The 27,033-nt window shown below is 49.3% G+C and overlaps 1 protein-coding gene across 2 annotated transcripts in view; it reads right to left on the reverse strand.

The window, feature by feature from the left end:
* LOC138566955 (serine/threonine-protein kinase MRCK alpha-like) overlaps positions 1–27,033 on the reverse strand; it is a 2,642,347-nt gene that overhangs the window by 338,928 nt on the left and 2,276,386 nt on the right. For both annotated transcript variants that reach the window (XM_069644738.1, XM_069644739.1), the window contains exon 32: positions 25,697–25,781. In XM_069644738.1, the coding sequence (XP_069500839.1) occupies positions 25,697–25,781 (85 nt within the window). The remainder of the gene's footprint in view (positions 1–25,696; positions 25,782–27,033) is intronic.

The following is a 27,033-nucleotide window of genomic DNA, read 5'->3' on the forward strand; positions in this document are numbered from 1 at the left end:
GGATCTTCGACTCAGCAGTCGATTGCTCCTGCTCGGCTCTCGATCATCTGCGCCGGAAGCGATGTCAGGCGATATATATATATATATATATATGAGATACATTACTCACCTAAATTTGTATTTCTGATGCTTGTATCTGCTTAGATTCACATACTGTGCATAGGCCGACATCTAGTGGAAGCTGCAGAGTATTACAGTTTGTTTTTCGAAACGGGCGTCGTCACAGGGCGTGCCAGTAATACTATCCCTAGTGTGACGTCCACTGTACCCATGATCCCTCACGCGTCTAGGACCCTCAGATTGTGTTTTTTCTGACATGAGGTAGCATGAGGAGTAGCGTGAGTACAGATCATCCAAGCAGATAGATAGATAAGACTACAAGCATCCATGCGCCTTCTCTCAGAGGGGAGGAAGGGTGGGTCGCATGTGAATCTAAGCAGCTACAAGCATCAGAAATACGATTACGGTAAGTAATGTATCTCTTCTGAGGCTTGTGGAATCTGCTTAGATCACATGCTGTGCATAGATTAGCGAGCAGTGTTAGAAGAAGGAGCTGGGATGTGAGAAGGGTCATGAGCAAATAAATGTCTTAGAACCGCTTGTCCCACTTGAATATCTGTCTTGGAATGGGTGTCAATGCAGTAGTGCTGAGTGAAAGCGTGAATAGAGCTCCAAGAAGCTGCTTTGCAAATGGTGTCAAGTGGTACATTTGCAATGAAAGCCAGAGTGGCCCCAATGCCTCTTGTAGAGTGGGCTCTTGGCGTGAAAGGCAGAGTTTTGTCAGAAAGAGAGTAACACAGGTGGATAAGTTAACAATCCACTTAGAGATGGCACCTTTAGAGACGCGATCTCCCTCTCTGCCTGTAGCTACGGAGACAAACAGCTGATCTGTTTTCCTTAGCAGTCTGGTTTTGTTTACATAGTAGAGGACCACCCTACGCACATCTAGGGTGTGTAGTTTCACCTCAGCCGAGCTTTGTGGGTCTTGGAAGAAAGCCGGAAGCTCGATGGACTGGGTCACGTGGAATTTAGAAATAAACTTGGGTGAGAACCTAGGGTGTGTACGTAAAACCAGTTTATCTTTATGAACTGTAAAGAATGGATCCTGCACTGACAGAGCCTGAATTTCACTGACCCTTCTTATAGATGTTATTGCTACTAAGAAGGCTGTTTTATAAGTCAGGCGTTTGAGACTGCTTTTATGCATGGGTTCGAATGGGGGGCCCATGAGTTTAGATAGCACCACATTAAGGTCCCATCCTGGTGGTGGGTTTGAAATAGGAGGGTGAAGTCTCTTTACTCCTTCCATGAAAGCTTTAACCACTGGTATCTTCCACCACAACACCTTGTTATGGGATGTGGTGTATGCTGACAGCGCCGCCAGGTGTACCTTCAGTGAGTTAAATACCAGTCCTGCATCCAGCAGGTGGAGCATGTTGTTAGGGAGAATTCTCCGTAAGGCTAATTTCCCAAACCTAGTGAGTCCCCCAGCAGCTTTGCTGGATTTTTGGGGTTTATTTTTTTCTCTCCTGCTAAGAGTGAGATTCTTTTGCTCCCACTCAGACATGATTTGAGGTGTTCCTTTCACTTTACATGTGTTTTATGGGCTATGGGGTCTTTTACTCCATAGGGTCTCATGTGTTTTTTTTATGTGGGTTACACAGCACCCTCCGTGCCAAAACCCAGGGGTGTCGTAGCGACCCCCCAACATAGACTCCATACCCTGGGACTGACTACTGTCTCCCAGGGCATGTAAAGTCACCATTGGCTTTGCTAGTCCCATATTATGAACAGAAACCAGTACAAACCATCATATTGTGGACGTACTGGTCGGGGCAATTCGATTGCCCCGGGGTCTGTTGTTCGAGGGGGCACGTCTCCGTCCCCCCTGATAGAGTTTTGGCTGGTGGCAGTGGATACTACTTTTTATATTCGACCGTGAATATATCTCTATGGGATTTTCCCATTGTTCGAGGCTACCAACTTTAATTATTTAATTCTTATAGCCTCGAACATACCGTAGGTTAATTTATTTAATATTAATTCACCGGTTGGTATTTTCTGCCAGAACTCGATTCTAAAATGGCATTTGTGTACTCTTCTGTGACTCCAACCCAAGTCGAGCCCTTTGTTCCACTTTTTGGCAGGCTTCTCCGCAGAAGCCTCCAAACGTGGTGCCACTCTGTCTGGGTACCACAGGGGGTGTGGGAGGGGGTTTAGGCACCCTGGACTGAGTTGCCTTGGCAACTCAAGTCGCACTTTTGTGTGATTGGCCCAAGTGGTGAGCCGGCCGGCTCACCACTTAGCATGTTTGATTGCCAGCTAGGCTGAGTGAATGGGGGTGTGCTGCATAAAAGCAGGGCTTTGGGGACCGGAACTTCAGAAGTCGCCACAGGACCAAAGAATCCGAGGAGGGAGAAGCTGAGCCGGCCTGCAACGACGACACCACCGGTGGAGCCCTGCTGAACCGTCTCACCACTTTTCCCGACGACAGAGGAGATCTCCAGTCCGGAGACTCTTCTTCCTTTGACTGGTGGGGATAACCAGTTTTGCCTTATTTTCACCTTCCTGGAGCATCTCGTGGCCGCCTTGCCCGTGCCAAGCACCCCGGCAACCGGAATACCACGGTTTACCACTACCGCGAAGAGAAGGGTAGTGCCTTTTAACTGGAGGACTCCGCGGCTGGTTTCTTCCCTGGCAGTGCAACGACCTTCATCTTTCCTCCACGGCGAGACCTCTTCTTCCTCTGGACGAAACACCGACTTGCACCTGCTGCCAGGAACAACTGCCCCCGCTGGAGCTCCCTTCCCACTTAAGGTACTGTGTCCCGCCTGGCTTCCCTTGCGACAGATCGTTCGGGGTGACAGTAAAGCCTCGACTTTCTAACCTGGGCTAGCCTGGGACAACCTAGCTAACTTTTCCTGACTTGAATTTCATCCTTTTTGTGCGAACTATCTACAGGACTCTTTGGGCATAACCCGACTGTGTGAACCTGGACCCCTTCTGCTTGCTCTCTCCAAGAGTGGGCCTGGCAATTGACTTCCTTGCTCTCCAGTAGAACTCTGCCTATCCTGCCTTACTGTGGTTCTTTGAGAAAGTATTAAAACTTGTGTGCTTCTTTAACTCTGCCTTTTTCCCTCCCTTTCTTTACAACTTATTAGAGTGTCATTTTATGTTAAGCGCTCACCTCTGTCTGAAAGTAAGTGGTGTTTCTCACTAAGACTTGTCTAATAAGTGAATAGGGTTGTATATATATGATAGTGACTGTATTTTGAATTTACTTACCTCGATTTTGCTAGTGTAAACTACAAGCGTGTTTTTAAATAAATAAGTATATACTTCTACACCAAAGCTCTGGTCAGTGTTCGTTTGTACTACTGTGTCTCTGTACCGATTGTGTATACTCTGCATACTGCCCAACTCTTCTTGAGGGAACTATGACTGCTCAGCCACAGCTACCAAGTGAATCTGTGTGGTACAGACTGCTACCAAGTGGGTTTACTGCCAAACACCTGTAGTCCTAAATCTTTTGCAGTGGTCCCTAAGGGAACTGCACAGGTTTCTGCCTAACACATGTATGTGACAACTGTGGAAGGAGTGCAATCAACTGGGTTGATTTGCTTATTCTGGCACCAGATAACAAATCGTTTCATTTGTCAAAGTAGCAGTGCCTCGTGTTTGGCTTCCTAGATTCTTTTAGGATGTCCATACATCTCTGTGGTAATTTGAGATGTCCGAACTCTATGACCTTAGTAGCCTTGCTGCTAGGTTCATTGAGTTGGGTTGAGGATGCACTGTTTGACCTTGGTGCTGGGACAGTTGGTTGTACCAGCCCAGGAGTTTGATGGGTTTGCACACCGCTAATCTGCGTAGGTGTGGGAACCACGGTTGTCTCGCCCACATGGGAGCAACTAGGACGAGCGTCATTGATTCTCTGTTCATCTTGTTGACCACCTTCCTGATGAGGTGTTGGTGGAAAAGCATACGCAAACATCCCTGACCAGTTCATCCACAGGGCGTTCCCCTAGGAGTCTGGCTGGGGGAAACCTGGATGCAATCCTGGGCACTGTCTGTTTTCGCTTGTGGCGAATAGGTCTATGGTGGAGAAACCCCACTGAGAGAAGATATCTTCTACGATTTCTCTGTGTAGACACCATTCGTGTTCCTCTGGGAGGGGATCTCTGCTCAAAGCATCCGCCAGAGAATTGAGATCCCCCTGGAACATGTTGAGATGACAGGAAGATCTTCCGTCTGATTGCCCATATCCAAATGTTCTGGGCAAGCTTGGACAGATTTGGCGAACGAGTCCGTCCTTGCTTGCTTAGGTAAAACATGGCTGTAGTGCTGTCTGTCCGGATCTGCACTGACAGATTCAGCAGGTAGGGCTCGAACGCTTGAAGCGCTCTGAATACTGCCAGAAGCTCTAGCAGGTTGATGTGATTCTTGGCCACTGAGTGAGACCAGAGACCCTGAGCTGTGTGGTGGAGGTGGTGAGCTCCCCACCCTGTCAGGCATGCATCGGTTGTGACTACCGCCTGTATCTCGGGATCGTAAAAGGGTTTCCCCTTGGACAGATTTTCTCTTGTCCATCAGTGAAGGCTTAGTACCAGTGTTGACGAAACGACCACTAGATCGTCCCACTGACCACTTGCCTGAGACCACTGTTTCGCCAACCATTCTTGCATGGGACGCATGCGCAGGGGCACGTGTGGGACCAGGTAAGTACAAGACGCCATCATACCCAGCAAACGCATTGCTTTGCGTACCGTTATCTGGCGACAGGCCTGATATTGCAGAATTTGCAGCAGTATATTCCGAATTCTTTCCTCTGATGGAAAGGTCAACCTCACTTGCGTGTCCAGGATAGCTCCTAGGAACTGTTTGGAGGTGCTTGGCACCAGACTTGACTTCTTCTCGTTTATTGAGAAGCCTAATTCGAAGAGGAGGTCGATCGTCCTTTGAATGTTTGTTCTGCAAATGAATGGGGTCACCCCCGTGATGAGCCAGTCATCCAGGTAAGGGTACACCGGGATTGCCTCCCTGCGTAGGTGTGTTACCGCCACCGCCAGTACCTTGGTGAATACCCTTGGAGCCGAGGTTATCCCGAAGGGCAGTACCTTGAACTGGTAGTGCCGACTGTCCACCTTGAAGCGCAAGTACTTTCTGTGCGCTGGGAACATGGAAATATGAAAATAGGCATCTTTCATGTCCAATGTTGCCATGTAATCCCCCTTTTTTAGGAGGGGGATTACCTCTTGGAGAGTAGTCATGCAACATTTTTGGGGCTTGACATACTTGTTTGCAGGCCGTAAGTCCAATACTGGGCGCATTGTCAAATCTTTTTTTATGATATATGATATGGCATTTGTAACGCACCTATACACAAGTGTTTCAAGGCGCGATGAGGTGGGGGGGGGGACAAGGGGAGACAGACAACGATCCTACTAGGCCAGGTGTCATTCAGATCACGCAGTGCAAGGGTAGAGGGGAAGGGAAAAGTGCAGGGGGGGAAAGCTAGAGGGAAAAGTGCAGTACAGGGTTATAGCATACAGGATAAATTACAAGGGCCAGCTGGTGGCAAGTGCAGACGAGTGCTGGGAAGGGGGGCTGTAGGGATACAGACACAGTCCTGCAGTGCAGCGGTTGCCAGGGAGGCAGTGCAGGGGAGAGTGGCTGGGCCAAGGACCGAGAACGGTGAGTGGCCCAGTTGCAGATTCAGTGCAGTTTCAGTAATTTTAGCAGGAGAGAGGGGGAGAGAAGGCGGAGGCAAAGAGGAAGGTTTTGAGGTGCTTCCGGAACCGGAGATGGTTCTCCTCAAGTTTCAGGGAGGCAGGAAGGCTGTTCCAGAGGGAGGCCCCTGCAGCGGAGAGAGATCTGCCCCCAACTCGTTGTTTGGAGAAGCGGCTGACCCTGAGGGAGTTGGAGGCGGATGAGCGAAGAGCACGAGAAGGAAGATATTTAGGAAGAGAGAGTTGAAGGTATTTTGGTCCAAGGCCCCAGACGGCCTTGTGGACAATGCAAAGGGTTTTGAACTTGATCCTCGCAGTCACTGGGTGCCAGTGTAGTGATTTCAGTCCTGGAGAGATATGGTCCCTGGGCTTGAGGCCAAGGACAAGTCTCGCAGTCCTGTTCTGGATGAGTTGCAAAGGGTGGAGAGTAGAGGCGGGCAGATTTAGGTAGAGGCTGTTACAGTAGTCCAGCTTCGAGAGAACCAGGGCTCTAGAGACAGTGAGCTTCTGGGGGAAGGAGAGGAAAGGAAGGATACCTCTGAGGAGGTGTAGTTGGTAGTGTGACTTCTTAGAGACGTCGGATATGTGAGGAGAGAAGGAGAGTGTGGAGTCGAAGATGACCCCGAGGTTTTTTGCCTTGCAGGTAGGAGCAGGAAGATGGCCAAGAGAGGCCGGCCAGAGAGCTGCAGGGAAGGAGGGAGTGGTTGTGCCGATGAGTAGAATCTCAGTCTTACTGGCATTAAGGCAGAGGTCGTTGGCGGCACACCATTCCTGTATAGAAGAAAGACAGTCGGAGATGAGGGAAGGAGAAGAGGAGGCCGAGGGTAGCCTGAAAAGGAGCTGGGTATCATCCGCATAGCACTGAAAGTTGGGGCAGAGAGCAGCGATGCGGTGGGCGAGAAGTGCCAGATACTGGTTGAACAGCCAGGGAGAGAGTTTAGAAAAAGATGTCAGAGAGGAAAGACCCCAGTTGGACCTGGGAGGGTCGATTTGAGAGGAAAGAGGTCAGCTAAGCCAGAGCCTGACCAGTGATACCCAGGTTATCACGGAGACGGTTGAGCAGGATGATATGGTTGACAGTATCAAAGGCAGAAGAGAGATCAAGCAAAATGAGAACACATGGAATGTTAGAGTCAAGGTTCAAGAGCAGGTCCTCACGGATGTTCAGGAGAGCAGTTTCTGTGCTTCTGGGAGCTCTGAAGCCAGACTGATGGTCATGAAGGCTACCAACAGATTCAGCATGGAGATTAAGCTGGGAGATGGCCAGTTTCTCCAGGAGCTTGCCCGGGAGGGAGTGATAGAGATTGGGCGATAGTTAGCTAGGCAGGAAGGGTCGGAAGAGGGTTTAAGAAGGGGGTGCACAAGGGAGTGCTTGAGAGGGGATGGGAAGACTCCAGAGGCGAAGGAGTGATTGCAAAAGTCTGCAAGGGCAGGAGCCAAGGAGTCGATGTGGTCCTTGATAGTTTAGGAGGAACAGGGGTTGACCTGTTTTGACAAGACTTTCATAGATCTGACTTGTCTCGAAACCTCGTCAGCAGAAAAAAGGGGAAAGGCAGAGAAGGAGAGAGGAGGGGTGGCTGCAGAAGGGCCAGAGGAAGGGCAGGGAATAGAGGGGGGGAGGTGATAGGAGGAGAGTGAGGACAGGATGTCCTGAGTTTTTGAAATGAAGTGAGAGGCCAGTGCCGTGCAGAGGGCCTGGGAGGGGACAGGAGAGGTAGAGACTGCAGCAGGGTTGGCCAGCTTCTTGCAGATTTTAAAGAGTTCGGCCGAATTGTTAGATGCAGCACTGATGCGGGCTTGGATAAGGGCTCTCTTCTTGGTGAGAACGGAGAGCCGGTATTGCCTTTGGAGCAGGCGACAGGCCAGTTTGTCAGAGGATGAACATGAAGCACGCCATTTCCTCTCTGCCACCCTGCACTTGCGTTTAAGGGTGACGAGATCTGAGTCATACCAGGAGTTACATTTGGCTTTGGGCTTCAGGCGGATTCTCATGACAGGGGCAAGGATATCAAGAGTATCATATATAGCAGAGTGGAGAGTGGAGAGAGCTGTGTCAGGGTGGGAGTCAGCCGAGGGGGGAGGAGGGGGCGAGAAGGTGGCAGCGAAAGCCTCAACCGACACACGCTTCATGGGTCGGATGACCGAGAAGGAAGATGGCAGTGATGAGGGTGGCTTTGCCTGTGGGGTAGGGAGGGTGAGGTGTGAGGAGAGGAGAAAGTGATCACTCCAGGCGAGAGGAGTGGAGAGAGGGACAGAGAGGGGAAGGTCAGAAAAGATCAGGGCATCTAGAGTGTGCCCTGCAGAATGAGTCGGCCCAGACGGGAGAATAGAGAGTGAGAGAGAGTCGCAGAGGTCGCAAAAGAGTCCAGAGGGGGGACAGGAGGCATCCAGGTGGATGTTGAAGTCTCCAAGAAAGAGGAGTTGAGTGGTTGAGGACAGGAGTGAGGAGGAGAGGTCCGCCCACTCGAAGAGGAAGGAAGAAATTTGACCAGGTGGCCGATAGATAGTAGCCACGGTAAGGGAATGGCTAGGAGAGAGAGAGAGAGTCGGCAGACAAGACATTCAAAAGAGGAGTAGGTCTGCGTGGGAGTAACAGTGGCAGAAATCCACTCAGGGAAGATAAGGGCCACCCTCCCCCCCCAGCACGGTTGGGCCTAGGCACGAAGAGGATCTTGTAGCCGTCAGGTAGGAGTGTGTCAAAGCTGGTGACAGAGCTGGCCGTGAACCATGTCTCAGTGAGACAGAGTACGTCAAGGTCCAGTTCCTCAAGAAGGTGGCAGATATCAGAGGAATGTTTGACGGCAGAGCGAGAGTTGGTTGCCATCTTTGAAGGACTTCCGGGGAGGGGTACAGATCGGAGGTACGCCCTGCGGAGGTGAAGAAGGAGCACGGGAGGGGGCAGCGAGGGAGGGTAGAGGCAAGGTAGCCGAGGACAGAGGAGGGGGGACAGCAGGAGAGGAAAGGAAGTTGATGAGGCGCGGGAAGCGTCTATCAAAGAGGTGAAGGTTGGCCTGAGGGCCTTGGACCAAGACGGTCCCATTAGCGTAGACATTAATGATGGCCTTAGTGGAGTGGAAGGAGGCCAAGAGGACATCCCAACGGGTGCCACCATTAATGGGAGAAGAGGAGAAAGGAGAGAGCACAGAGACCATATGAAGGGTCCATAGGTCAGGTGAAGGCACAAAAAAGAGGATGTCAGTGAGAGTTTCCTTAGAGGAGGCACTGGTGTAGGTGTCAGCGATAGGGAGGCCTGGGTTGGAGACCAGGATGTCCTTTTTGAACTTTTTCCTACCAGATTTAGTGAGGAGAGCAGGATAGTCAATGGAGAAGCAGTTAGAAAAGATAGGTGAGATAGAGAGCACCATGGGATAGGAGGGTGTGGGGGGGGAGACAGCACAAGCGGACAGGAAGAGAGCGGCAAGCCCTAGTTTACCACAAATTCAGAACACAGTAATGCATATCAGGTACCAAGTGGAGAGGCCACCTAAGTTTGAAAATCCTGCGGGGGGAGAAAATCCCTAGTTTACCACATTTTGCAGGGCACAGTGAAGTGAGGGCACCATGCGAATGAAGTGAACAGGTGTAAGTGTGGCGGGCCGAGGGAGCAGGTGGAGCTAACAAGGTGGACCGGCGCCAAGCGTCCCCTGCGGACACCTGCAGACACAGTGGGAGCCGCAGCCGTAGGAGCCGCCCTTTTTTTGGCACAAGGAAGTAAGTTGAATAAATACCCTTGTTTACCTGGTGAGCCGGGACGAGTTCTATCGCGTCCTTTGCTAGAAGATTGACGATCTCCTCGAGGAGGATGTTCTGGTGGTCCAAAGAATGTATTTTATGTCGTGGAGGGTGGTATTAGGGACGCTCTAACAGTTCTATGCAGTATCCTGTGGACATTGTGGACAGCACCCATCTGTCTGAATTGATCCCTTCCCAAGCTTGGGTGAAGTTGGAAATGCGTCCCCCTACTGGGGATGTGTGAGAAGGGACCCTGAACGGAACGTCACTGTTTTGGTCGAGGCGTGCCGCCGCCTCTACTGGGGCTGCCTCTACCCTTACCACGCCCTCTCTTATTACCCCTGCCATAACCCTGGGTAGACTGCTGGCTGCTGGTGTTCCATTGTGTACCCTGCCCCTGGGAATAGTTAGAGCCTCTCTGGGAATTGTGTCCGCGTGGGCGACGAAGATTGCCATTCCCTCTCTGGTTTGGGGGTTTATTGGTTAGCTGGCCTAGGTATTGGAGTGTATCATACTCGTCCTTGGCATTTTTCAGATTGTCCTCGACCGCCTTTCCAAACAATAGATCCGGCTCCACCGGTCTATCAATGAAGCCTGGGTTTCGGCTTTGAACCCAGACTGTCGCAACCAAGCATGCCTTTTGATAACAGTACCTTCTGCTATCAATCTGCCGGCGTTATCCGCGTCATCAAAGGTTGTTTTTAATATGCAACCGGACACGGCTCTTCCGTCCGCCGAAACTCGTGCCAATTGGCTTTTTAAGGCCTTTGGGGCAGAGTCTATGAGTGCCGCGACTTCTTCCCACTGGTGGCAGTTGTAACTCGCCAGCAGGGTGGTGGAGTTGGCAATCCTTGCCTGGTAGGCGGAAGTGGAGGCTACTTTCCTGCCTAAGCCATAAATCTTCTTGCTCTCCTTGTCGGGAGGAGCTTCCGACGATGACAAGGGTGTTCCCGCCCTCTTATGGGTGTTTGTATCTACCAGGGAGTCCGGTTTCCGATGCCCTCTTATGTACAGTGGGTCTGTTTGGGCTGCCCTAAAAAAGCTTCTCAACTCTGGGGTTTATCGCCCTAGTGAGATAGGGATTAACAAGGGGAGGGTCTATCCTCCTTTGAATTGACTTAAGGATAGGGATGGCCTGGGCAACAGGTCTCCTTTCTCCCACTAACTCCTCGGCAAAGTCCCTCTCTTCCTGAGCACCCTGGGTGTCAATGTGGAAGTGTTCTGCCGCTCTAGACAGCACTTCATTCAAGAGAGGCTGGTTATCGACAGGGGAGTCGGTAACCGAGGGTTCTTTATCTACTGGGGAATCTAGCCTGTAGGTTTCTGGGTTGTCCTCCTCCTCCTCTTGGTCCTCGTCATCCCCATAGTAGCCCGTCTCAGTTTGTTCTTCCAACATGCCCAAATCTGGTTCCTCATAAAGGGATGGATCTCCCTGATATTGAGAACAGGGCTGTATACTGAAGGGGACTGAAGTAGCAGCTTCAACCCGGGACTTCTTACTTGGGGGTATAGGATCCTTAGAGCCTGAGGGAGTTGACCCGTCGGGGGTAAAAGAGAGAAAGTGTTCAGGGTTTTTGGCGTAGAAATCTGCCAATGATGACATCCTTGACATGACTCTGTCTATGTCATCAGTAGATCATTCTCTTGAACTGGGAATGATTCTTTCTTGAAGGCCTTTCCCTTTCTTATCTAGACTAGACCTACTGGTTTGAACAGGGGTCTTTGGGATAACAAAAGACTGAGACTTGTCCATCTGTTTAAGTGGGGTAGAAAGTTTTTGAGGTGTGGAAGGAGGCCGAGACTGTTTCCTCTGTTGTTTTTCCCCTTCCCCGTGTGTGGAAGAGTGTTTACCCTGTTTTTTCACCCCTCCGGAGCCTTTCGACGCCTGGCGCCAAGGTTCGTGGGTAGTGTCCCTATCTCTGGATAGTGGAGGTTGGGACTCGGAGCAGCCGTTGCGCGGCATGTTGATGCCGACTCCTGGAGTGCGGACTGGGGATAGAGGTCGGTTTCGTCTTCTGACGATCGAACCTCCCTTACCTTGGGGAGTGAGGCACTTCTGGCAACAGTGGATGGTTGCCTGGAGTCATGCAGCGATCTAGATCGCCCAGAGGACACCGATTCGGACCGTTCTCTATGTGCCTCTTCCCGAGTACTCGACGTGCGCGTCGAGTCTCGGTTGGACTTCATGTGTTTTGTGGAAGTGCTGTGGGTAGCGCTTGTGTCGCCGGGGGTCTTCCCCATAGCCGGCCTGCCGGACGACCTTCCGATGTCGGGGACTTGCGCTTGGCTGTCAACTGACGCCACGTTGCCCTCGCCGTCCGAAAGCATGGCGTCGCTGCCATCGCTGAAGGCGCCCTCCACTGCCATGGCCTCTTGACGCCTGGCGTGGTGGGTCCAACGCTTGATCTAACGGTCCTTGAGTGTTTTCGGTTTGTACCTACTACACGCTCTGCAGTTAGCCTCGGGGTGGTCCCTTGGTAAGCAGAGATTGCACGTGGCGTGCCTGTCAACCCAAGGGTACTTGCGGTTGCACTTGGGGAAAAATTGGAAAGGGGTACCCTCCATACGCACCTTGTGGCAGCGGGCTAATAAGTGCAGGAATATATAAGAATGTACCTATATGCCAAAAGAGTGTAGAGAATGTCCACCCCCCACTCTCCATACTTTCAGGGCTGAGTCCAGAGGCCTTCCGAGGCCCAAATCCGTCGTCCAGCTCTCGACGGTCGATTCTTTCTCCGGGCCGGCGTTGAGTGTGGATGCGGTGACTCGACATTGGGGTGGAGAAATGGGAAAATATAACAATATTTTAGCAAAAGTATGGCTAAGGCCAGGGAACTCTGCGGAATGCTTCCGACCAGTATGGCGGAAAAAAACAATCTGAGGGTCCTAGATGCGTGAGGGATCATGGGTACAGTGGACGTCACACTAGGGATAGTATTACTGGCACACCCTGTTTCGACGCCCATTTTCGAGTTTCGAAAAACAAACTAATACTCTGCAGCTTCCACTAGATATCGGCCTATGCACAGCATGTGATCTAAGCAGATTCCACACGCCTCAGAAATATATATAGCATGTTACTACACCCCATGCTTCAGTTCCTCAATTTTTTCCCTATGAGCTTGAACGCTGCAGAAGGAGAAACTACAGGAGGAGGCAGGCTAATCAGTCGACAAAAAACCTTAACAGGGATCCATCCCAACAGGATGATTCCACAAAACAATGAGAGGAAAAAAAGCATTTTTATATATATATATATTTTTTTTAATAAGACCGAAACGGTCTTATCAGCAGATGTTTTCTAATTTTGATAGAATCGACAAGCCACAGAACTTCTCTCTGGAGGGCTGTAGAAGCCGAAACCCATCTGGTTAAGAAGACTCCGATGCCCGCTGGAAGCTCCGTGCCTGCCGGTTGGTAACACTCGGATATGAACAAAATAATACAACGTGACAGGGTTTGTTCAGTGATGGCAAGCCCTTTTCTAGACAAGGAATGGACCACAAACAACTGCTCTGACTTCTGAAACTCAGATGTGCAAACAACATATAAACTTAATGCTCTTTTGGGATCAAGGCGGTGGAACCGCTCTTCCTCTTTTGAGGGATGTAGAGGAGGGTAAAATGCAGGTAAATCAATAGACTGGGATAGATGGAACTCTGAAACCACCTTAGGAAGGAATGCGGACCGGACTTTGAGAGAATCTTTCCCACGACAGAACTTCAGAAAAGGAGGTTTGTAGCACAAGGCTTGCAGCTTGCTAACCCTCTTAAGGGATAATAGTTGCAAAGAACATGAGTGCATAGGCTCAAATGGAGCCGCCATCAAGTAGGTCAAAACCAGATTAAGATCCCAATCTGGGAAAACAAACGAGGGTGGCGAAAACTTATTGAGAAGGCCCTTTAGGAACTGGGCCATGACTGAACAGTAAAAAAGGATCCTTGATCTGGGGACCTCTTGAACACAAACAGGGACGCCAAATACCCTTTCACTGTGGTAACCTGAAGCCCTGAAGAGGCCAGTGACAGAAGGAGCTCCATCATCACTGTGGTGGTGGGGCAAGAGATAGGGTCAGTCTTGCGTTCCCTGCAGCAAGCCTCAAATCTTCTCCACCTGCACGCGTACAGCGATCTTGTAGGTTTACATGCAGCCAGCAACACCTCAAGTACCTCTTTGGAGATGTCCCAGTCATCGTACCTCATTCTCTCAAGAGCCAGGCATGTTGGTTGATGGAATCCAGGGTCGGTTGAAGCACTCGACCCTTCGACTGGGTCAGGAGATCAAGACGCCGAGGTAAACGGTGAGGTGGACAGATCGTTAGATCCAGGAGATCTGAGTACCACGTTCTCCTCGCCCAATCCGGGCCGATCAAGATCATGGTAGCTCAGAATTTTTTCAACCTCATGAGAACCCAAGGAATGACGAGAATCAGGGGGAAGGCGTAGTGGAGAGGCAAGATCCAGTCCACCAGAAATGCATCCGCCAGTGCACCATTTTCTGAGAATTCCCTTGAGTAAAACTGATGACACTTCCAGTTGGACTCCGTGGCGAACAGATCCACTGCTGGAGTACCCCAGAGAGCGAATACCTCCTCTAGGACTTTCTGGCACACTTCCCATTTGTCTGCCAAGGTGTTCTCTGCCACAGCCAGATGAACTGCCGAGGCCGAGATTTGGCTGTCTCGTAACCAGAACCACAGCTGAATTGCCTCTTTGCAGAGTGGCCGGGAGTGCAAGCCACCCTGCTTGTTGAGTTTGTGCATGACCACGGTTTTGTCCATCAGGATGAGGACATGCTTCCCTCTGAGAGACGGGGCGAAAGTCCTCAGGGCTAACCAAATGGTTCGCAACTCCAGCCTGTTGATGTGCCACCTGACTTCTGAAGGAGACTATCGGCCGCTCAACTGCAAATTTTCGCAGTTAGCGCCATAATCCTTCAGGGACGTATCCGTGACCACTCAGGCCTGGGGCCAAGGGTGCCAGAAGGGTTCCACCACCCAGAGATTGCTGCGCATGTTCCAGCAGCCGGGTTTGCAGACTACCTGGCTGGACACAAAGGCAATCAGTCAGCACTCCCAGATACTGGGACCACTGGTCCCTCAGGAGCCACTGGAGGGATTTCATACACAGCATGGGCTCTGGCACTAGAAAAATACAAGAGGCCATGAGACCCAAGAGGCGGAGGAGGAAGCCGCTGGAAGGGTGGCGTGGTTCTGAAACAACTGCACAATCTGGGCTATGTTGCTGACTCTCTTCGGGAGGGAAAGCCTTCCCTACCCGGGTGTCTAGGACTGCTCAGATGAACTGGAGCCGCTGAACTGGTGTCAAATGGGACTTCAGGCTGGGCTTCTCCCTCAACTTGTGCAGTAGAAGGCAGGTGTCTTCTAGATAAGAAAAAAGGTGCCCACCTACTTCCCTCAGATCAGCCAGTCGTCCAGGTATAGGAATACGTGGACCCCGGAAGCTCCTTGGCAAGGAGGTGAATCCAAAAGGGAGCTCTTTGAACTGATAGTGCTTGTCCCTTATGAGGAACCTTAAGAACTTCCTGTGCTTTTGGTGTATCGGCACATGGAATTAAGCTTCCTGTACGTCTATTGACACTAGCCAGTCATGAAGTTTGAGAGCGTGGAGCATCTCTTTCAACGTCCCCCATCCTGAATTTGTCTCGCCTCAGGTCCAGGATGGTACAGAGATCTCCTCCCTTCTTGGGCACCAGAAAATACTGGAAATACCAACCGGACCCTCTCTGATCCGGTGGTACCTCTCCACGGCACGTTCGACAATAAGCTTTCCGTTTTTACTGGCTCTCCTGTCCCGGTTTTTGTAATTGGTTAATTATAACGCGCTTAATACCCAGATGTTTATAAGCGCGGACCCGGGGATCGAACCTGTGTAGCTCCATGTTGTCTTGCTTCCAAGGCAAGCGCGTTGCCCCTGAGCTATTCTTTCAAAGGTTGGATTGGGGGAGGTGGCGGTCTGTCTGTAGGCCTCTTTACAAATGGCTGAAATTAACCTCACCGAATCAGCTGCAGGGCCCAGGCATCAGAAGTTATTTCCTGCTACTGGGGCCATGCCCTGCCAACTGTCCAACAGGTGCATCGTGGAAGGGGAAAATCTAAGTGGTTTCTTGGGCGCGGGTGACCCTGATGCTGGCCTCTAGAGGCGCCTCTGCCCGTTCCGGAATGCAAGAAGCACCTCTGCCCTTGCCTGGCTTGCAGGAGCTCCGCCTTCCTGCCATAGGGTTCATAACATCTATAGCCTCTGACCCTGGAGGCGAAGCTGGAGGCAGGTTTGTCCGGTTGCACCGCTAGGCCCAATGATTTAACAGCCATCTTGGATTCCTTACATTTCTCTAAGGATTCGTCCGCGTTCTGACTGAAAAGCATGTCACCTTCAAAGGGCATGTCCAGCAGCCTGTTCTGAACATTTTGAGAGAAGCCAGAAGTTTTTAGGCTTGGCATCTCATCACTACCGCTGAACCCATTGCTCTGCCAATGCAGCCTGCCACGTTCAGGCACGTTTGCAAGGACTGCTTGGCTACCTCCTTCCCATCCTCCACCAGTTGTAAAAATCTGTCTCGCATGGCACCCTCAGGGACGTACTCAGCAGCATGTTCCACAGCCTTCCATAAGCCAAAGGAGTACTTGGCGAATCAACATGCTGTGTTAGTGGCTTTGAGCGCTATGCTGCCAGAGGTAAACACCTTTCTGACCAATGCGTCTGATTTCCTTCCCTCTCTGTCTCTTGCAGGCCTATACATCCTTGTAAAATTGGCATTCACTGGGGGAATAGTACAAGGGTGCTGCCATAAGGAGGCTAAAGGGTCCGCAAAGGCTGGGTTGTGGGACCATCGTCCACAATGTCAGTGAGCTCATACCCCTGAAGAGGTGTGGTGGATGCCTTCAACCCAAGGGTGTCAACAACCCTGTGAACCAGATCCCTGAACTTGATATTAGCATGGGTAAAGGGCTGGCTCTGTTGTAACTCTGTCATGATCCCAGTAAATGAGCACAGTTCCCATTCAGGCATACTGGGGAAGCAAAGGACATCACATCAGTCAGAAGGTTTACAGTGGCTACAAGCCTGGCACAAATGGCATTTGTATCATTCATAGTATTGCACCCATAGTCTATCATTGTGCTTACATTGGTTTTCATACATTAAACATGGCCTCCACCAGGTACACAGATAACTTGCAGCACATTCTATGCCTTTTGCGGATGGAGCTCCTTAAGCCCCGCCACCGCTGCTCCGCTGATAACGGGTAACGCTACTGGCGTCTCTCCTCACAGAACCTGTCAAAAGAAAAAGACGAAGATATTAGTTTCCTCAGAAAAACAATAGTTATTTAAAAGACTTACCGAACCGAAGTATTTTCAAAGCGTTTCTTCAGTCAGCTGTTGTTTCTTAGCCGCAGCATCTTCTTCACAGCAGTCTTCATTTGCAGTCACAGTACCTTCATACAGAGGTTTTCCTCAGCAAGCTCTGCAGCTTCCGAAGGTATTTCTTCTACAGCTTTCCGAAAACCTGCAAAACAAAAAGGTATTTCATTAACGAACAAACTTAATAGAAATAAGAAGTTTAAATAAATTACATACCTGAAGTGTCTTCAGGTTTTCACTGCTTAGTTATTTCCACGCTCTTCCCTGAAGGCTACAGTTATTGCGCATAGTGTGTTAAACGTTTCTTCATACAGAGTTTTAGTCGCGGTAATTCCGCAGCCACAAACTTTTTCCGAAATCCAAGAACCTGTTAAAAAATAGGAAAAATATTAGAAAGATCTCTCCAACATAGGAACAATTCTGAAATTAACAAACTATAATATTTGTCTCAAATACTTACCCAAGACAATTTGGAAATGCATCGACATTATTAAAGACAAGTCGTTTGAACACTGCAGCCTTCCAAGCTAAAAGCTCTCATATCAACACACACCTGTAGACTACAGGATGGAGAGCTCCACATAACACACACACAGGTGAGAAGGGAGGGATTACCAAAGGCACACTTACTAGACAGTATTTTCCCCAGAAAAGAGGTATTACAGTAGTTATATTGTATTTATTGTCATTTACACAGGAGAAGAATCCTAAAAGTGCCCAAGTATCAGATCCACTGGCTGAGAGAGACATTACGCTCCTGAGGCGTACAGGTAAGAGTTACAAACTCAAGTTCTGGGGAAGTATCCAGACCACTGGCATCTTGTAGACTCTGAGCTAGGGCGGATAAATCGACCGGGTCGTCGGAAAAATGAACACTGCCGGCTCCCGTATAAACGGGATCGGCTGGTCATTAAAGCCACACATGGATTTCATTGAGTCAAAGAAACCCGATCTCGACAGCGGCACAAATGAACCGTCGTCGACTGTTAGCGCAGAGGGCTTAGGAATAGGTTTCAAAGCTGAAGCTTTCAATGCTGAAGGTTATTTCGGCGCCAAGGGTTGCTCGGATAACCAATGGGCGTCCTAGGCCTCGGCCTTACGGCCCTCGGGCGACTTATGCCTGGTAGGCATGACGTCCGAAGGCGTGTTTGACATCGACGCAATGGGTGGCTTGGGGTTGGGAGCACCAAGCGCTGCTTTTGCCGCCAAAGCTTGCTGGTCAGGGGCTGGAGCCACACCTACAGCAGCTTGTTGCCTAAACATATCAAGCATGGACGTCTTAAAGCTTTCCCACTCTTCCTGAGTGGTCGGCCCCCCTGAGGGCGCACCTCTATTAGACGATGAGCTGGACTTGCATCGACGGCAGTGGTGCCACTTCTTCTCCCGCGAGGAAGACGAGGAATGGCTCCTGGAGTGGAACCGTTTCTTAGTCTTGCGATGTTGTTCTTTCCCTTTGTCGGGAGTGGGCTCCTCCGTCTCAGTCTCCGAAGACCCAACGAAAGACAACGCTGGAGATTTGGCAACCAGTCGGGCCAAAGCCAGTTTCCTGTCCCTCTCACATAGGGACTTGGGCTGCATCTTTGCGCACGATGCACAGGCCTGCGTGTCGTGACCAACACCTAGGCACCACAGAAACATGTTGTGGGGGTCAGTTAACATTTTGGCCTTGCAATCGCGGCATCGCTTGAAGCCCGAGACCCTGTGAGACGACATCGCATTGAGGTTTTCTGAGAAAACGTACAACTAGGTACAAAAAAACAGAGTAAACTTGATTGGTGTTCCTGATGCAACGTGCAAGTGCGCAGAAAAAAGCAACTGAAGCATGGGGCGTAGTGACGTGCTATATATACGATGTCTGACATCACTTCTGGAGCCGACGATCAAGAGCCGAGCAAGACAGATCGAGGTCCACTACGCCCCCTGTCGAAAAGTTCTAACCAGCAGAGCTGGATGATGCATATCTATCAAGATGAGGAATTTGCAGGAGAAAAGCAATCCATTGAAAGGATCTCTCATAACAGCAGGAGACCAAGGAAGTAGTGTAACCAGAAATACTTCGCATTTCCGGAAGATGCCAGGACTCAGAAGTTCAGAGAGCATGGCGACAGACCTGGAATCGCTTAAAGCCCCCTGCAAAGGAGATGGATAGGATTCGGGGGATGAGTTGGTAGACTTGTTGTTTGGCCCGAACCTGGACTGAGGTCAGGTGAGTGGTGCTGGGCGACCTCAGAGGGCAAGAAACATACCTCGTAGACTGATTGAGGAAATGGACTAGAAGTTATGTTTGTGTTTAAAAAGGGGTGGGGGGTTGTAGTGTTGTAAAGCCACGACCAGAACCATTTGACCAGGGAGGGAGCCAGAAGGCAAAGGGTGGCCGAAAAGGGAGGAGTGTACTGCTATTGAAAAATCCAGATATATGCGGATCCTGTTGGATCCCAAAAGAAGATCACCTTCGTTTCTCGCTGCCTTAAAATAGTGTCTCTGTCTCAGTAATTGAGTAGGCAGGCTATTATGGGCCGAGGATATGCCCCTGGTTTAGGCGTCAATGCCCGATGGGCACTCTCCACAGCGAATTGGGGGGACAATGTAGGTGCTTCCAGCAGGGTCATGAGGGTCTGCTCTACAAATTCCTCCATAGAGCCAGTAAAGTTATCTTCCGATACCCCGTTTAATTTGTAGATTATTGCGTCTTGAACAAGATTCCAAGTCATCATTCTTTTTTACCAATTTCCAGGACACGCTTGTACAATGATGCAACATCAGCCTTAAGCGATATTATGTTGTCCTCTGCAGTCCCCCCTCGCGTTTCTGCCTCGGTGTTGCAGAGATCAGTTTTCTCCATACAGGCCTTAATAGAGGTTATGGTGGCGTCAACGCATCCATATTTGAACTCCCCTGGAGTAGGCAGAATATGTGGAGCCAACAGTATACCCATCCCATTTCCTGGCCAGTGTGTTTCGTCTATCAGGTGTAAGGTGCGGCTCTTGCAATACAGCTACCCCAACCTTCTGTCTACTCAAGTATGACCACACTCTATTCCTTTTTTTATACAACTGTTGAGGCCTCTAACATTGCAGGTCAGCACTGTTATACCACCTGCCATTTCATATAAGAATTAAGGACCTTGTTGAGACTAAGGACGCACCCCAGGCAGCATGTGCATTCACACCTAATGCAGCTGGTAGTAACCATAACAGCTGGCATTTCAGGCACTTTTAAAGGCACATCTAACTATACTTTCAACCTCCCAACCCACCCTAACCCAACACCCATTCAGCAAATGCCCACCTATGCACAGCCTGCTCAGGCGCATCCGCTTCTTGCACAGACCTATGGCAGCCGCGAGGCCCTATTGAATGCGCGCAGCAGTTGGATACAGACAAAGTGGCATTCCCAAGTATAGTCACAGTAAAAGGGTGTTTCCTGCAGTCTGTCTCCCCGGGAAAGCATGTGGAGTGTGATGCAAGTTACATCCATATTGCACCCTGCTTCAGGTGTAAGCTGAAATCCTCTAGCACCGCAATTTCAAAGCTGCATCAACAGGGTTTATAATAGCTGCCATAAGTGTTCCCATGGTAGGTATCATCTCAAGGTTGTAGCCGTGTTATAGCAGAACCCTGTTTTGCACCATGGGTGTCTTGTGCCTCATTCTCTCTTTGGCAAACGCAGTTTTTCGAGAAGTGTCACTCGGTAAGTGGAGCAAGCTTCTTCATGTTCATCCATACATGTGCGTCTTCTGGATTGTCAAAGAAATAAGGCTTGCCTTTATATAGCACTTTGAGGCGGGCAGGATAGACCAGCATGTATTTCAGTTCAACCTGCCCGAGCTGTTCCTGCGTGGGGCCAAACTGAGCGCTTCTCCTTTGGACCTTGAGTGTATAGTCCGGGTAGATGGCCAGGTGCACAGATGCTCTATGAATCACTCCTCAGTTTCTGGAGAGTGTCAGAATCTTTTCTCTATCTTTGTAGTTCATGATTCTGCCAATAATTGGTCTCGGAGGAGCATGGCGGGGGATTTTTGTTCAGGGATCTGTGTGCTCTTTCTACCGTGAAGCCTTGCGTGAGTGACTCAGGGGCTATTTCTTGAAAGAGTATGTCTTCGACATACATCTGAGGGTCTGCGCGCCCTCAGCACCTTCCGGAAGGCCCAATATACGCACATTATTATGTCTCGTCATGTCTTTGGAGTCTTCAGCTCTGTTCTCAAGAACCCTGACTTTCTGTTTCAACTCCTTAATGTCCACTTGGAAGGGTTTTAGGGTGGTCGTGTGCTCATCCTCCTGTGCCTCAATTTTGCTCTTTTGTCTGCTATCTCGGACATCTTGTTGGAGCAGACCAACGTCTATGATGACAGCATTAATTTTGGATTCAAGGCAATTCTGCAAGGCCGCAATGGCAGACAGAACCAGGTGGTCACTGCCGCCCTGTTGCCCATTTGCCTCTGGCGCAATTATAGTGTTATGTCCGGCCTGCAGAGCTGATTCATGTTTCCCACTGGCATAGGCATTGTCATGAACCATCGAACTCGCCCCTTCTGGGCCTCCTGGTCCCTGACACGTCGGGCCTTACACTCCATAATACTACCAACATGGCGGCAAGCTCAGAACGCTGCTCGCCAGTCTTCACGTTCTACGCAGCGTCCTCTATAAAGAAGCCACACCCCCGCGCGTCTCAACGCTGCTACTAGCTGTGATCGGACGTGTGCTCCGAACCTTCTATAGTGCTACTTGCTATCCCCTGGCCCCTGGATTCCCTCCTCCTGACTTCTTCCCTCTTTTCTAACTTCCCGGAATCCCTCAGTCGCTTCCGCTTGCCCCCCCTATTCCTTCTTGAATATTCCCGGAGTTTCCCGTGATCCTGGACATCGAAGCTGAACGTAATCTGGAAGCCGAGGATGGCCGAGCGGGCTTATTTAAGTCCCGAACCATACTAAAGAAGACTCCACCTAAAGAGGACATCAGGCAACATAGACAGGTGAGAAGGGGGGAAACCTGTGACAGGCATGCATTGTGGTTTGCTTGGCCTTACTGCGTCCAGATCAGCTGGGCATGTGTACAGCAATATGACTCGCAGCAAGCAGGGCACCCTCTGTGAGCGGCCAGCTGTTTTAGGGCCTATCGTCGTGCCGGCACTCGCCGCCTTTCTGTGCAGAAATGGCACGTTCTTGATCCAGCGGTTCCCTGGCAGCACTCCTCCGAATATGGGCTGCTTCCCGAGACATGGCCCTCTGCACTAGATCCCATCTGCGCTGCCCATTGCGCATATCAGCCGCAGGTCCGACTCAGCCGGCCCTGCTCACCGTCAGCCGACTCTTTCGGGGAGTATCCGTTCAAGGGTAGGCAACCAAGGTACTCTCCAGGGCGGCGCTGCTCTGCAGCCACCTATCTTCGTGCTTCCCTTCAACCACTGTGGGTGGCCCAGTCTAGTCACTGCACAGTGGGTGCCATTTTGCTGGGTCGGTCAAGTTTCATAAAGTTGTACAATTGCTGCATCGGAAGGGAGGTTTACTTCTCAACTGCTGCAATGCCGTACCGGCTCTGCTCCCAGCTACGCTGCTATGTTCAATTGTCGGAATAAGGTGCTAAATGGTGATCAATGGATGGATCATGCAGGAGCACTCGGGTGTTGCGTCATCACGGCATGGCTGCAGGTCACACACCTATTGGTTCATTGATTTATTACCATCTCACTGCGACTGCTGCTGCTTTTATTACAACATGCCATGAAAACAATGGTCCTTCTGCTCAACCTTGGGTTCACAATGAGAATCCATACCTCCATCTCACCTGGCAGCAGGCACATTTTTAAGATTACTGATTGTTGAGTATGCGCACATCTACCTCATGACATATCCTCCAAGTTCCCCTTAGCTCCAATTCCCTTCAAATGGAGAGCTGTCTACCTGGATCTGAAGCTGGTCACCTGTTCCCCAGGACCCTGTAGCCATTCACATTCCTAGATGGGTTTTACTGGAACTCCACATTTCCTCACCCCACACCAGGTACAGAGACTACCAGCATCTAGTCACCTTTCATCTAGTGGCTTTATGTGCTATGTCAACAGGGGTGCACTATTCACGGGAGACAGCAACATTTCAACCAACTCCACTGTAGTCATTAACAATGTCACCTTTACATTCAAACCCGATTTCACCCTCTTCCAATGCGGGTACACCACTTATTCTGGGACCCATGTCATCAGTGGTGATAAAGCTTACCCCGGGCTGTCCATTGTGTCACCTCCCATTCTCCATACCCGCACCTTCCCTGCACTGCCTGCCCAAAAATAAGGGTATGACATCCTTTCGTCGCGGGATGTTTTTTCACAGGGGTTTTTACTGCAAATTTTTCTTTTGTAAAACCCATCAAATTTTTTCTAAAATGATGGGGGTTTGGGGTGGGAACCCTCTGACCCCCCCCCCCCCCAAAAGAAAAATGAGATGTTTTTTTTCGAGGAAAAAAAAAAAAAAAAAAAAAAAAAAAAAAAAAAAAAAAATCGCAGTAAAAAACCCTGCGAAAAAACATCCCGCGATGAAATGACATGGAACCAACCAAAATAAGCACAGCCTGAGAAGGGTGTATAGCTGGAATGGGTTCATTCATACCGGCCCTTGGGGTAAAGGAAAAGCTGTTGGGGTAAAGATAAACCGGGACCGCCTAACAGGATGGACAAGCCTGATTCTATATATTGCAAATGCCATTGCATCCTCCTTGACCTTACTGTCCGGGAAAAGGATAGCAAATACGGACCATGGTCCTTCATAACCGTATGGCCATGTACACCCTCTCTTAACCCCAAAAAGGAAGTGTTTGTGCAATTCTGAAGGACAAATGCTGTACTTTTGTACCTACTTATGCCAGCAACATCTCTGGCATTCTCTCTCACATCCGCAACACTACATCAGCTGCACATCAGCTCTCAGTCCACATGGACCATCAGATCCTGAGTATTGAGTATCCTAGGGCCTCTATCCATTGGCCAAATCCTACTCATTGTTCTGGTACTGATCCTGGCCCTGTCCCATCTAGTGACATGTTGCAAATGCCATTATTACCGTGCATATGCCCAGATGTTCCCCAGACCGCACTGGTATTTTACTGTCATACTACTGAAGTATTAAAGTGTTCTGATCTGACAGAATGTGACATTTGTTCCCTCAAAGATCTAATGAATGAGACTGGTGTGAAGGTCTCATAGTAGGAATTTGTGGAGCGCGAAACTGAGAATTTGAAAAAACCTCTTAACACTGTGCATCATTATAGTTGTGCTTAGCAAATGCTAACTGCCATGTTTAACAAGTGCCATATTGCCATTGCTGTGTGGGCCCCATGTTCTAATGCGCATGTCCCAACCTCGAAAGCTTTACTGCCTAGTACCTAGCAGAGCTCGCTTCGACAGTTCTCGCCTCCGACTTTCTTCCCTTTTGGCATATAGAAGCATGTGTTTGAGGCTGCCGCTTTCCTAGGCAGACCGAAGGTTGTCATGTTGTTAGCCAGCTCACCTGCCCGGCCGATGTGTAAACTGCCTGTCTGCCATCCCCATCATGTCTTCCTGAGCATTAGAACCGGATCCTAATGCCTAAGACTTGTATGATGAGACACTGTCCCTGCACCTGATGCATTGTTTCTTCTCAATGTCTTACTATCTCTGAAACTTCCCTCGCCAGTGAAAGGCATGGGTACCCTGAGATATGAAACACAGTGATTGGAGGAAATGGGTGTTGCTTGCGCCAAGTCTCGTTTGTCGTTGGGTTGCTGTTTGTCCTGTGTGCGCTGCTTTGCTGATTGCCACTAAAGGTCATTCACCAATCCAATGGATGAGCTTGACACTTGCAATGCTACAATCCATGATGTATCTGTCCCATTGTGAGTTTAAAGCTTCCAATGCTGCTTCCTCAGTTGTACCTGTTCTTTGTGTGAGGATCACATGCTCGATACAACCGGGATTGTACTTTTCTTGTATGTCAGAGGAGTTTCAATTTCTGCTGCACGTGCTGCATTTCCTGCATGTGAATAAAGTTTGTGCTATTTCCGCCAGTGCTGTACCAGTTTAGTGAGTGCATGAAACCACATTCAAGAAACACGAATCATAACCTTACACAAAAAACAGTAGTACCAGGGAGGCAGTTTGTGGGAAATGGCACATTTTAAAGAACAAAGCGTAAGTAAGAAGGTAAACAAAGCCCCTATTTAGGAAACTAGCGGAAGCAGAGCTTCTGCAAAGTCTCTGCTCCACCTCCTTGTGGCCAGATTGGGATGCAGAGCAACCACCCCATTTTCTCATCCAGCGCCAAAGGTAGGCCATTTGTGTTAATCAACCTGGTGGAAGAATTTACCTGCAGTGCCAGATGCTGCTTTGGGTAGCATATCACCTTCACAAGGCTGACTGGGCAGTCCCACTTCTATCCTTCTCCCAGCCATCAGAGATGCAGTTGGAATTCCCTCCACTCAGTCAGGAATGCACAGCTGAGAACAAGGTATTTGTTGCCGCTACCTTCAAGTGAATGAGGTTCTTCTGCTCTCAGTTTCTCAAAGCATTCAGTACTGACATGATAAAATAGCAGCAAGCAACATCTCACACTTAAGGAGTAAATAGATAGCGCAACTAATAAACAAAAACACTAACAAAAAGGCTCTTTAATAATGTCCAAACATGAGACCACTGTGTACATAATTCAGTGCAAAGAATTATGGCACCGTAACAATTCTAGTTCACCCCTTTTGAAAGAAGGTTTAACAATGTCGTTTCATTAACAGTCAAATAAAATTAATTCCAACCCTTGTTTGCACTATAAGTGAATTTAAGTTGATTTCATTTAGCCAACACCCCCAAAAACTTCACAGTCATCTCTCACCTGCTGACTTATTTCTGAGGTAGACTAGTCGGACCTTCTCAGTTCCATAGATGCAGAGTGATCCATCGGAGTTCAGTAGACGGACCTGAGATCAGAAAACGTGAAAGTGTTATGATGGGATCTCAAACGAATACATTTCCAGCCAAGGAAAGTTTCCTCTATTGCATTAAATGAACATTGTGGGTTGATAGCTTATGACAAGCCACCAAAGACTAATAGCCCACAGTTTAGAGTTGTAATTTTAAAGCAAGTGGGTGCCACAAAAGCTGCAGATATTTTATAACACCACTACAACAGTAATATTTCTGTAGTCATGAAGACAAAGTAAATGCAGGTTATGTGCAATATTTCTCACGTGGAATAACATTTTAGTTAGGACATGGCCAGGGGCTTAATTGAATGGCTGCTTCAAGTAAACTAGAATAGCAACCACAAAGACATGAAAGACATGAAAGCTTCAAAGCACACCCATAAAAGGTTTGCTTTGAACTGTGCTTTTGTACCTGTGCTTTTAAGCACTGTTCAGATACTCAGCAGTAAGAAGGAAACCATTTAGCGTGTGGGAGGGGAGTATGGAGCAGGAATGCACCATTCAGTTTATATGGGTGTACGTTAGCAGAAAGGGGATGGTTCAGCAGAAGATGTGGCTTAATAGGTGTACATTTGGTTCAGAACGAAGGTGTGTGGTTTAGCAGCAGGTGGTGTGATTTAGTAGGAAACATGATTTTGCTTAAGATGCTACCATTAAGCAAGAAGTGGTCTGGCTAAACTGAAAATATCGAGGTTGTGTAGAATAGGTTGGGCTTTGTGCAGGATGGAGAGTTTAGTTGGCTTAGGTTTTAGTAAATGGGGTGTTGATCAGACATCGCTAAGAAAGATGTTTGGATTATCAGAAAGTGGTATGGCTTAGGAGGTAGCGCATGGTTTACCACAAGTTGGAATGGTTTAGCAGACGTCAGTAAACAGGAGGTGGCATTTCTGAACCAAGAGTGATACATTAAAAGGACAGTGACATGGCTAAAGAACAAATTGCTTATTGCGAAGAATCCTGTGGATCCCTCACTGAAACCCTGCCTAAAGTCTCCTCCCAGGTGGCCAGAGGAATGCAGACACCCTGGGGGTGGTGTACTGTGGGAAGATCACCTGGGTGGAGACAGGGCCCAGGTTAGTGAGGCGACTCCGTGGGACGATACGCTGTATTTTTCCTCTGACAGGGAGATTCTTACCACTATGTCAGAAGAGGTTAAGGCTCCTCATTTTATCTGAGGTGTAAACTCTAAGGTTGTAACATCAAAAACATATCATACCAAAAGAAAGAATCCTTTTGGTCCATAAAA

Source organism: Ambystoma mexicanum, chromosome 2p, assembly GCF_040938575.1.
Source record: "Ambystoma mexicanum isolate Mex_15411 chromosome 2p, UKY_AmexF1_1, whole genome shotgun sequence".
Taxonomy (NCBI): domain Eukaryota; kingdom Metazoa; phylum Chordata; class Amphibia; order Caudata; family Ambystomatidae; genus Ambystoma; species Ambystoma mexicanum.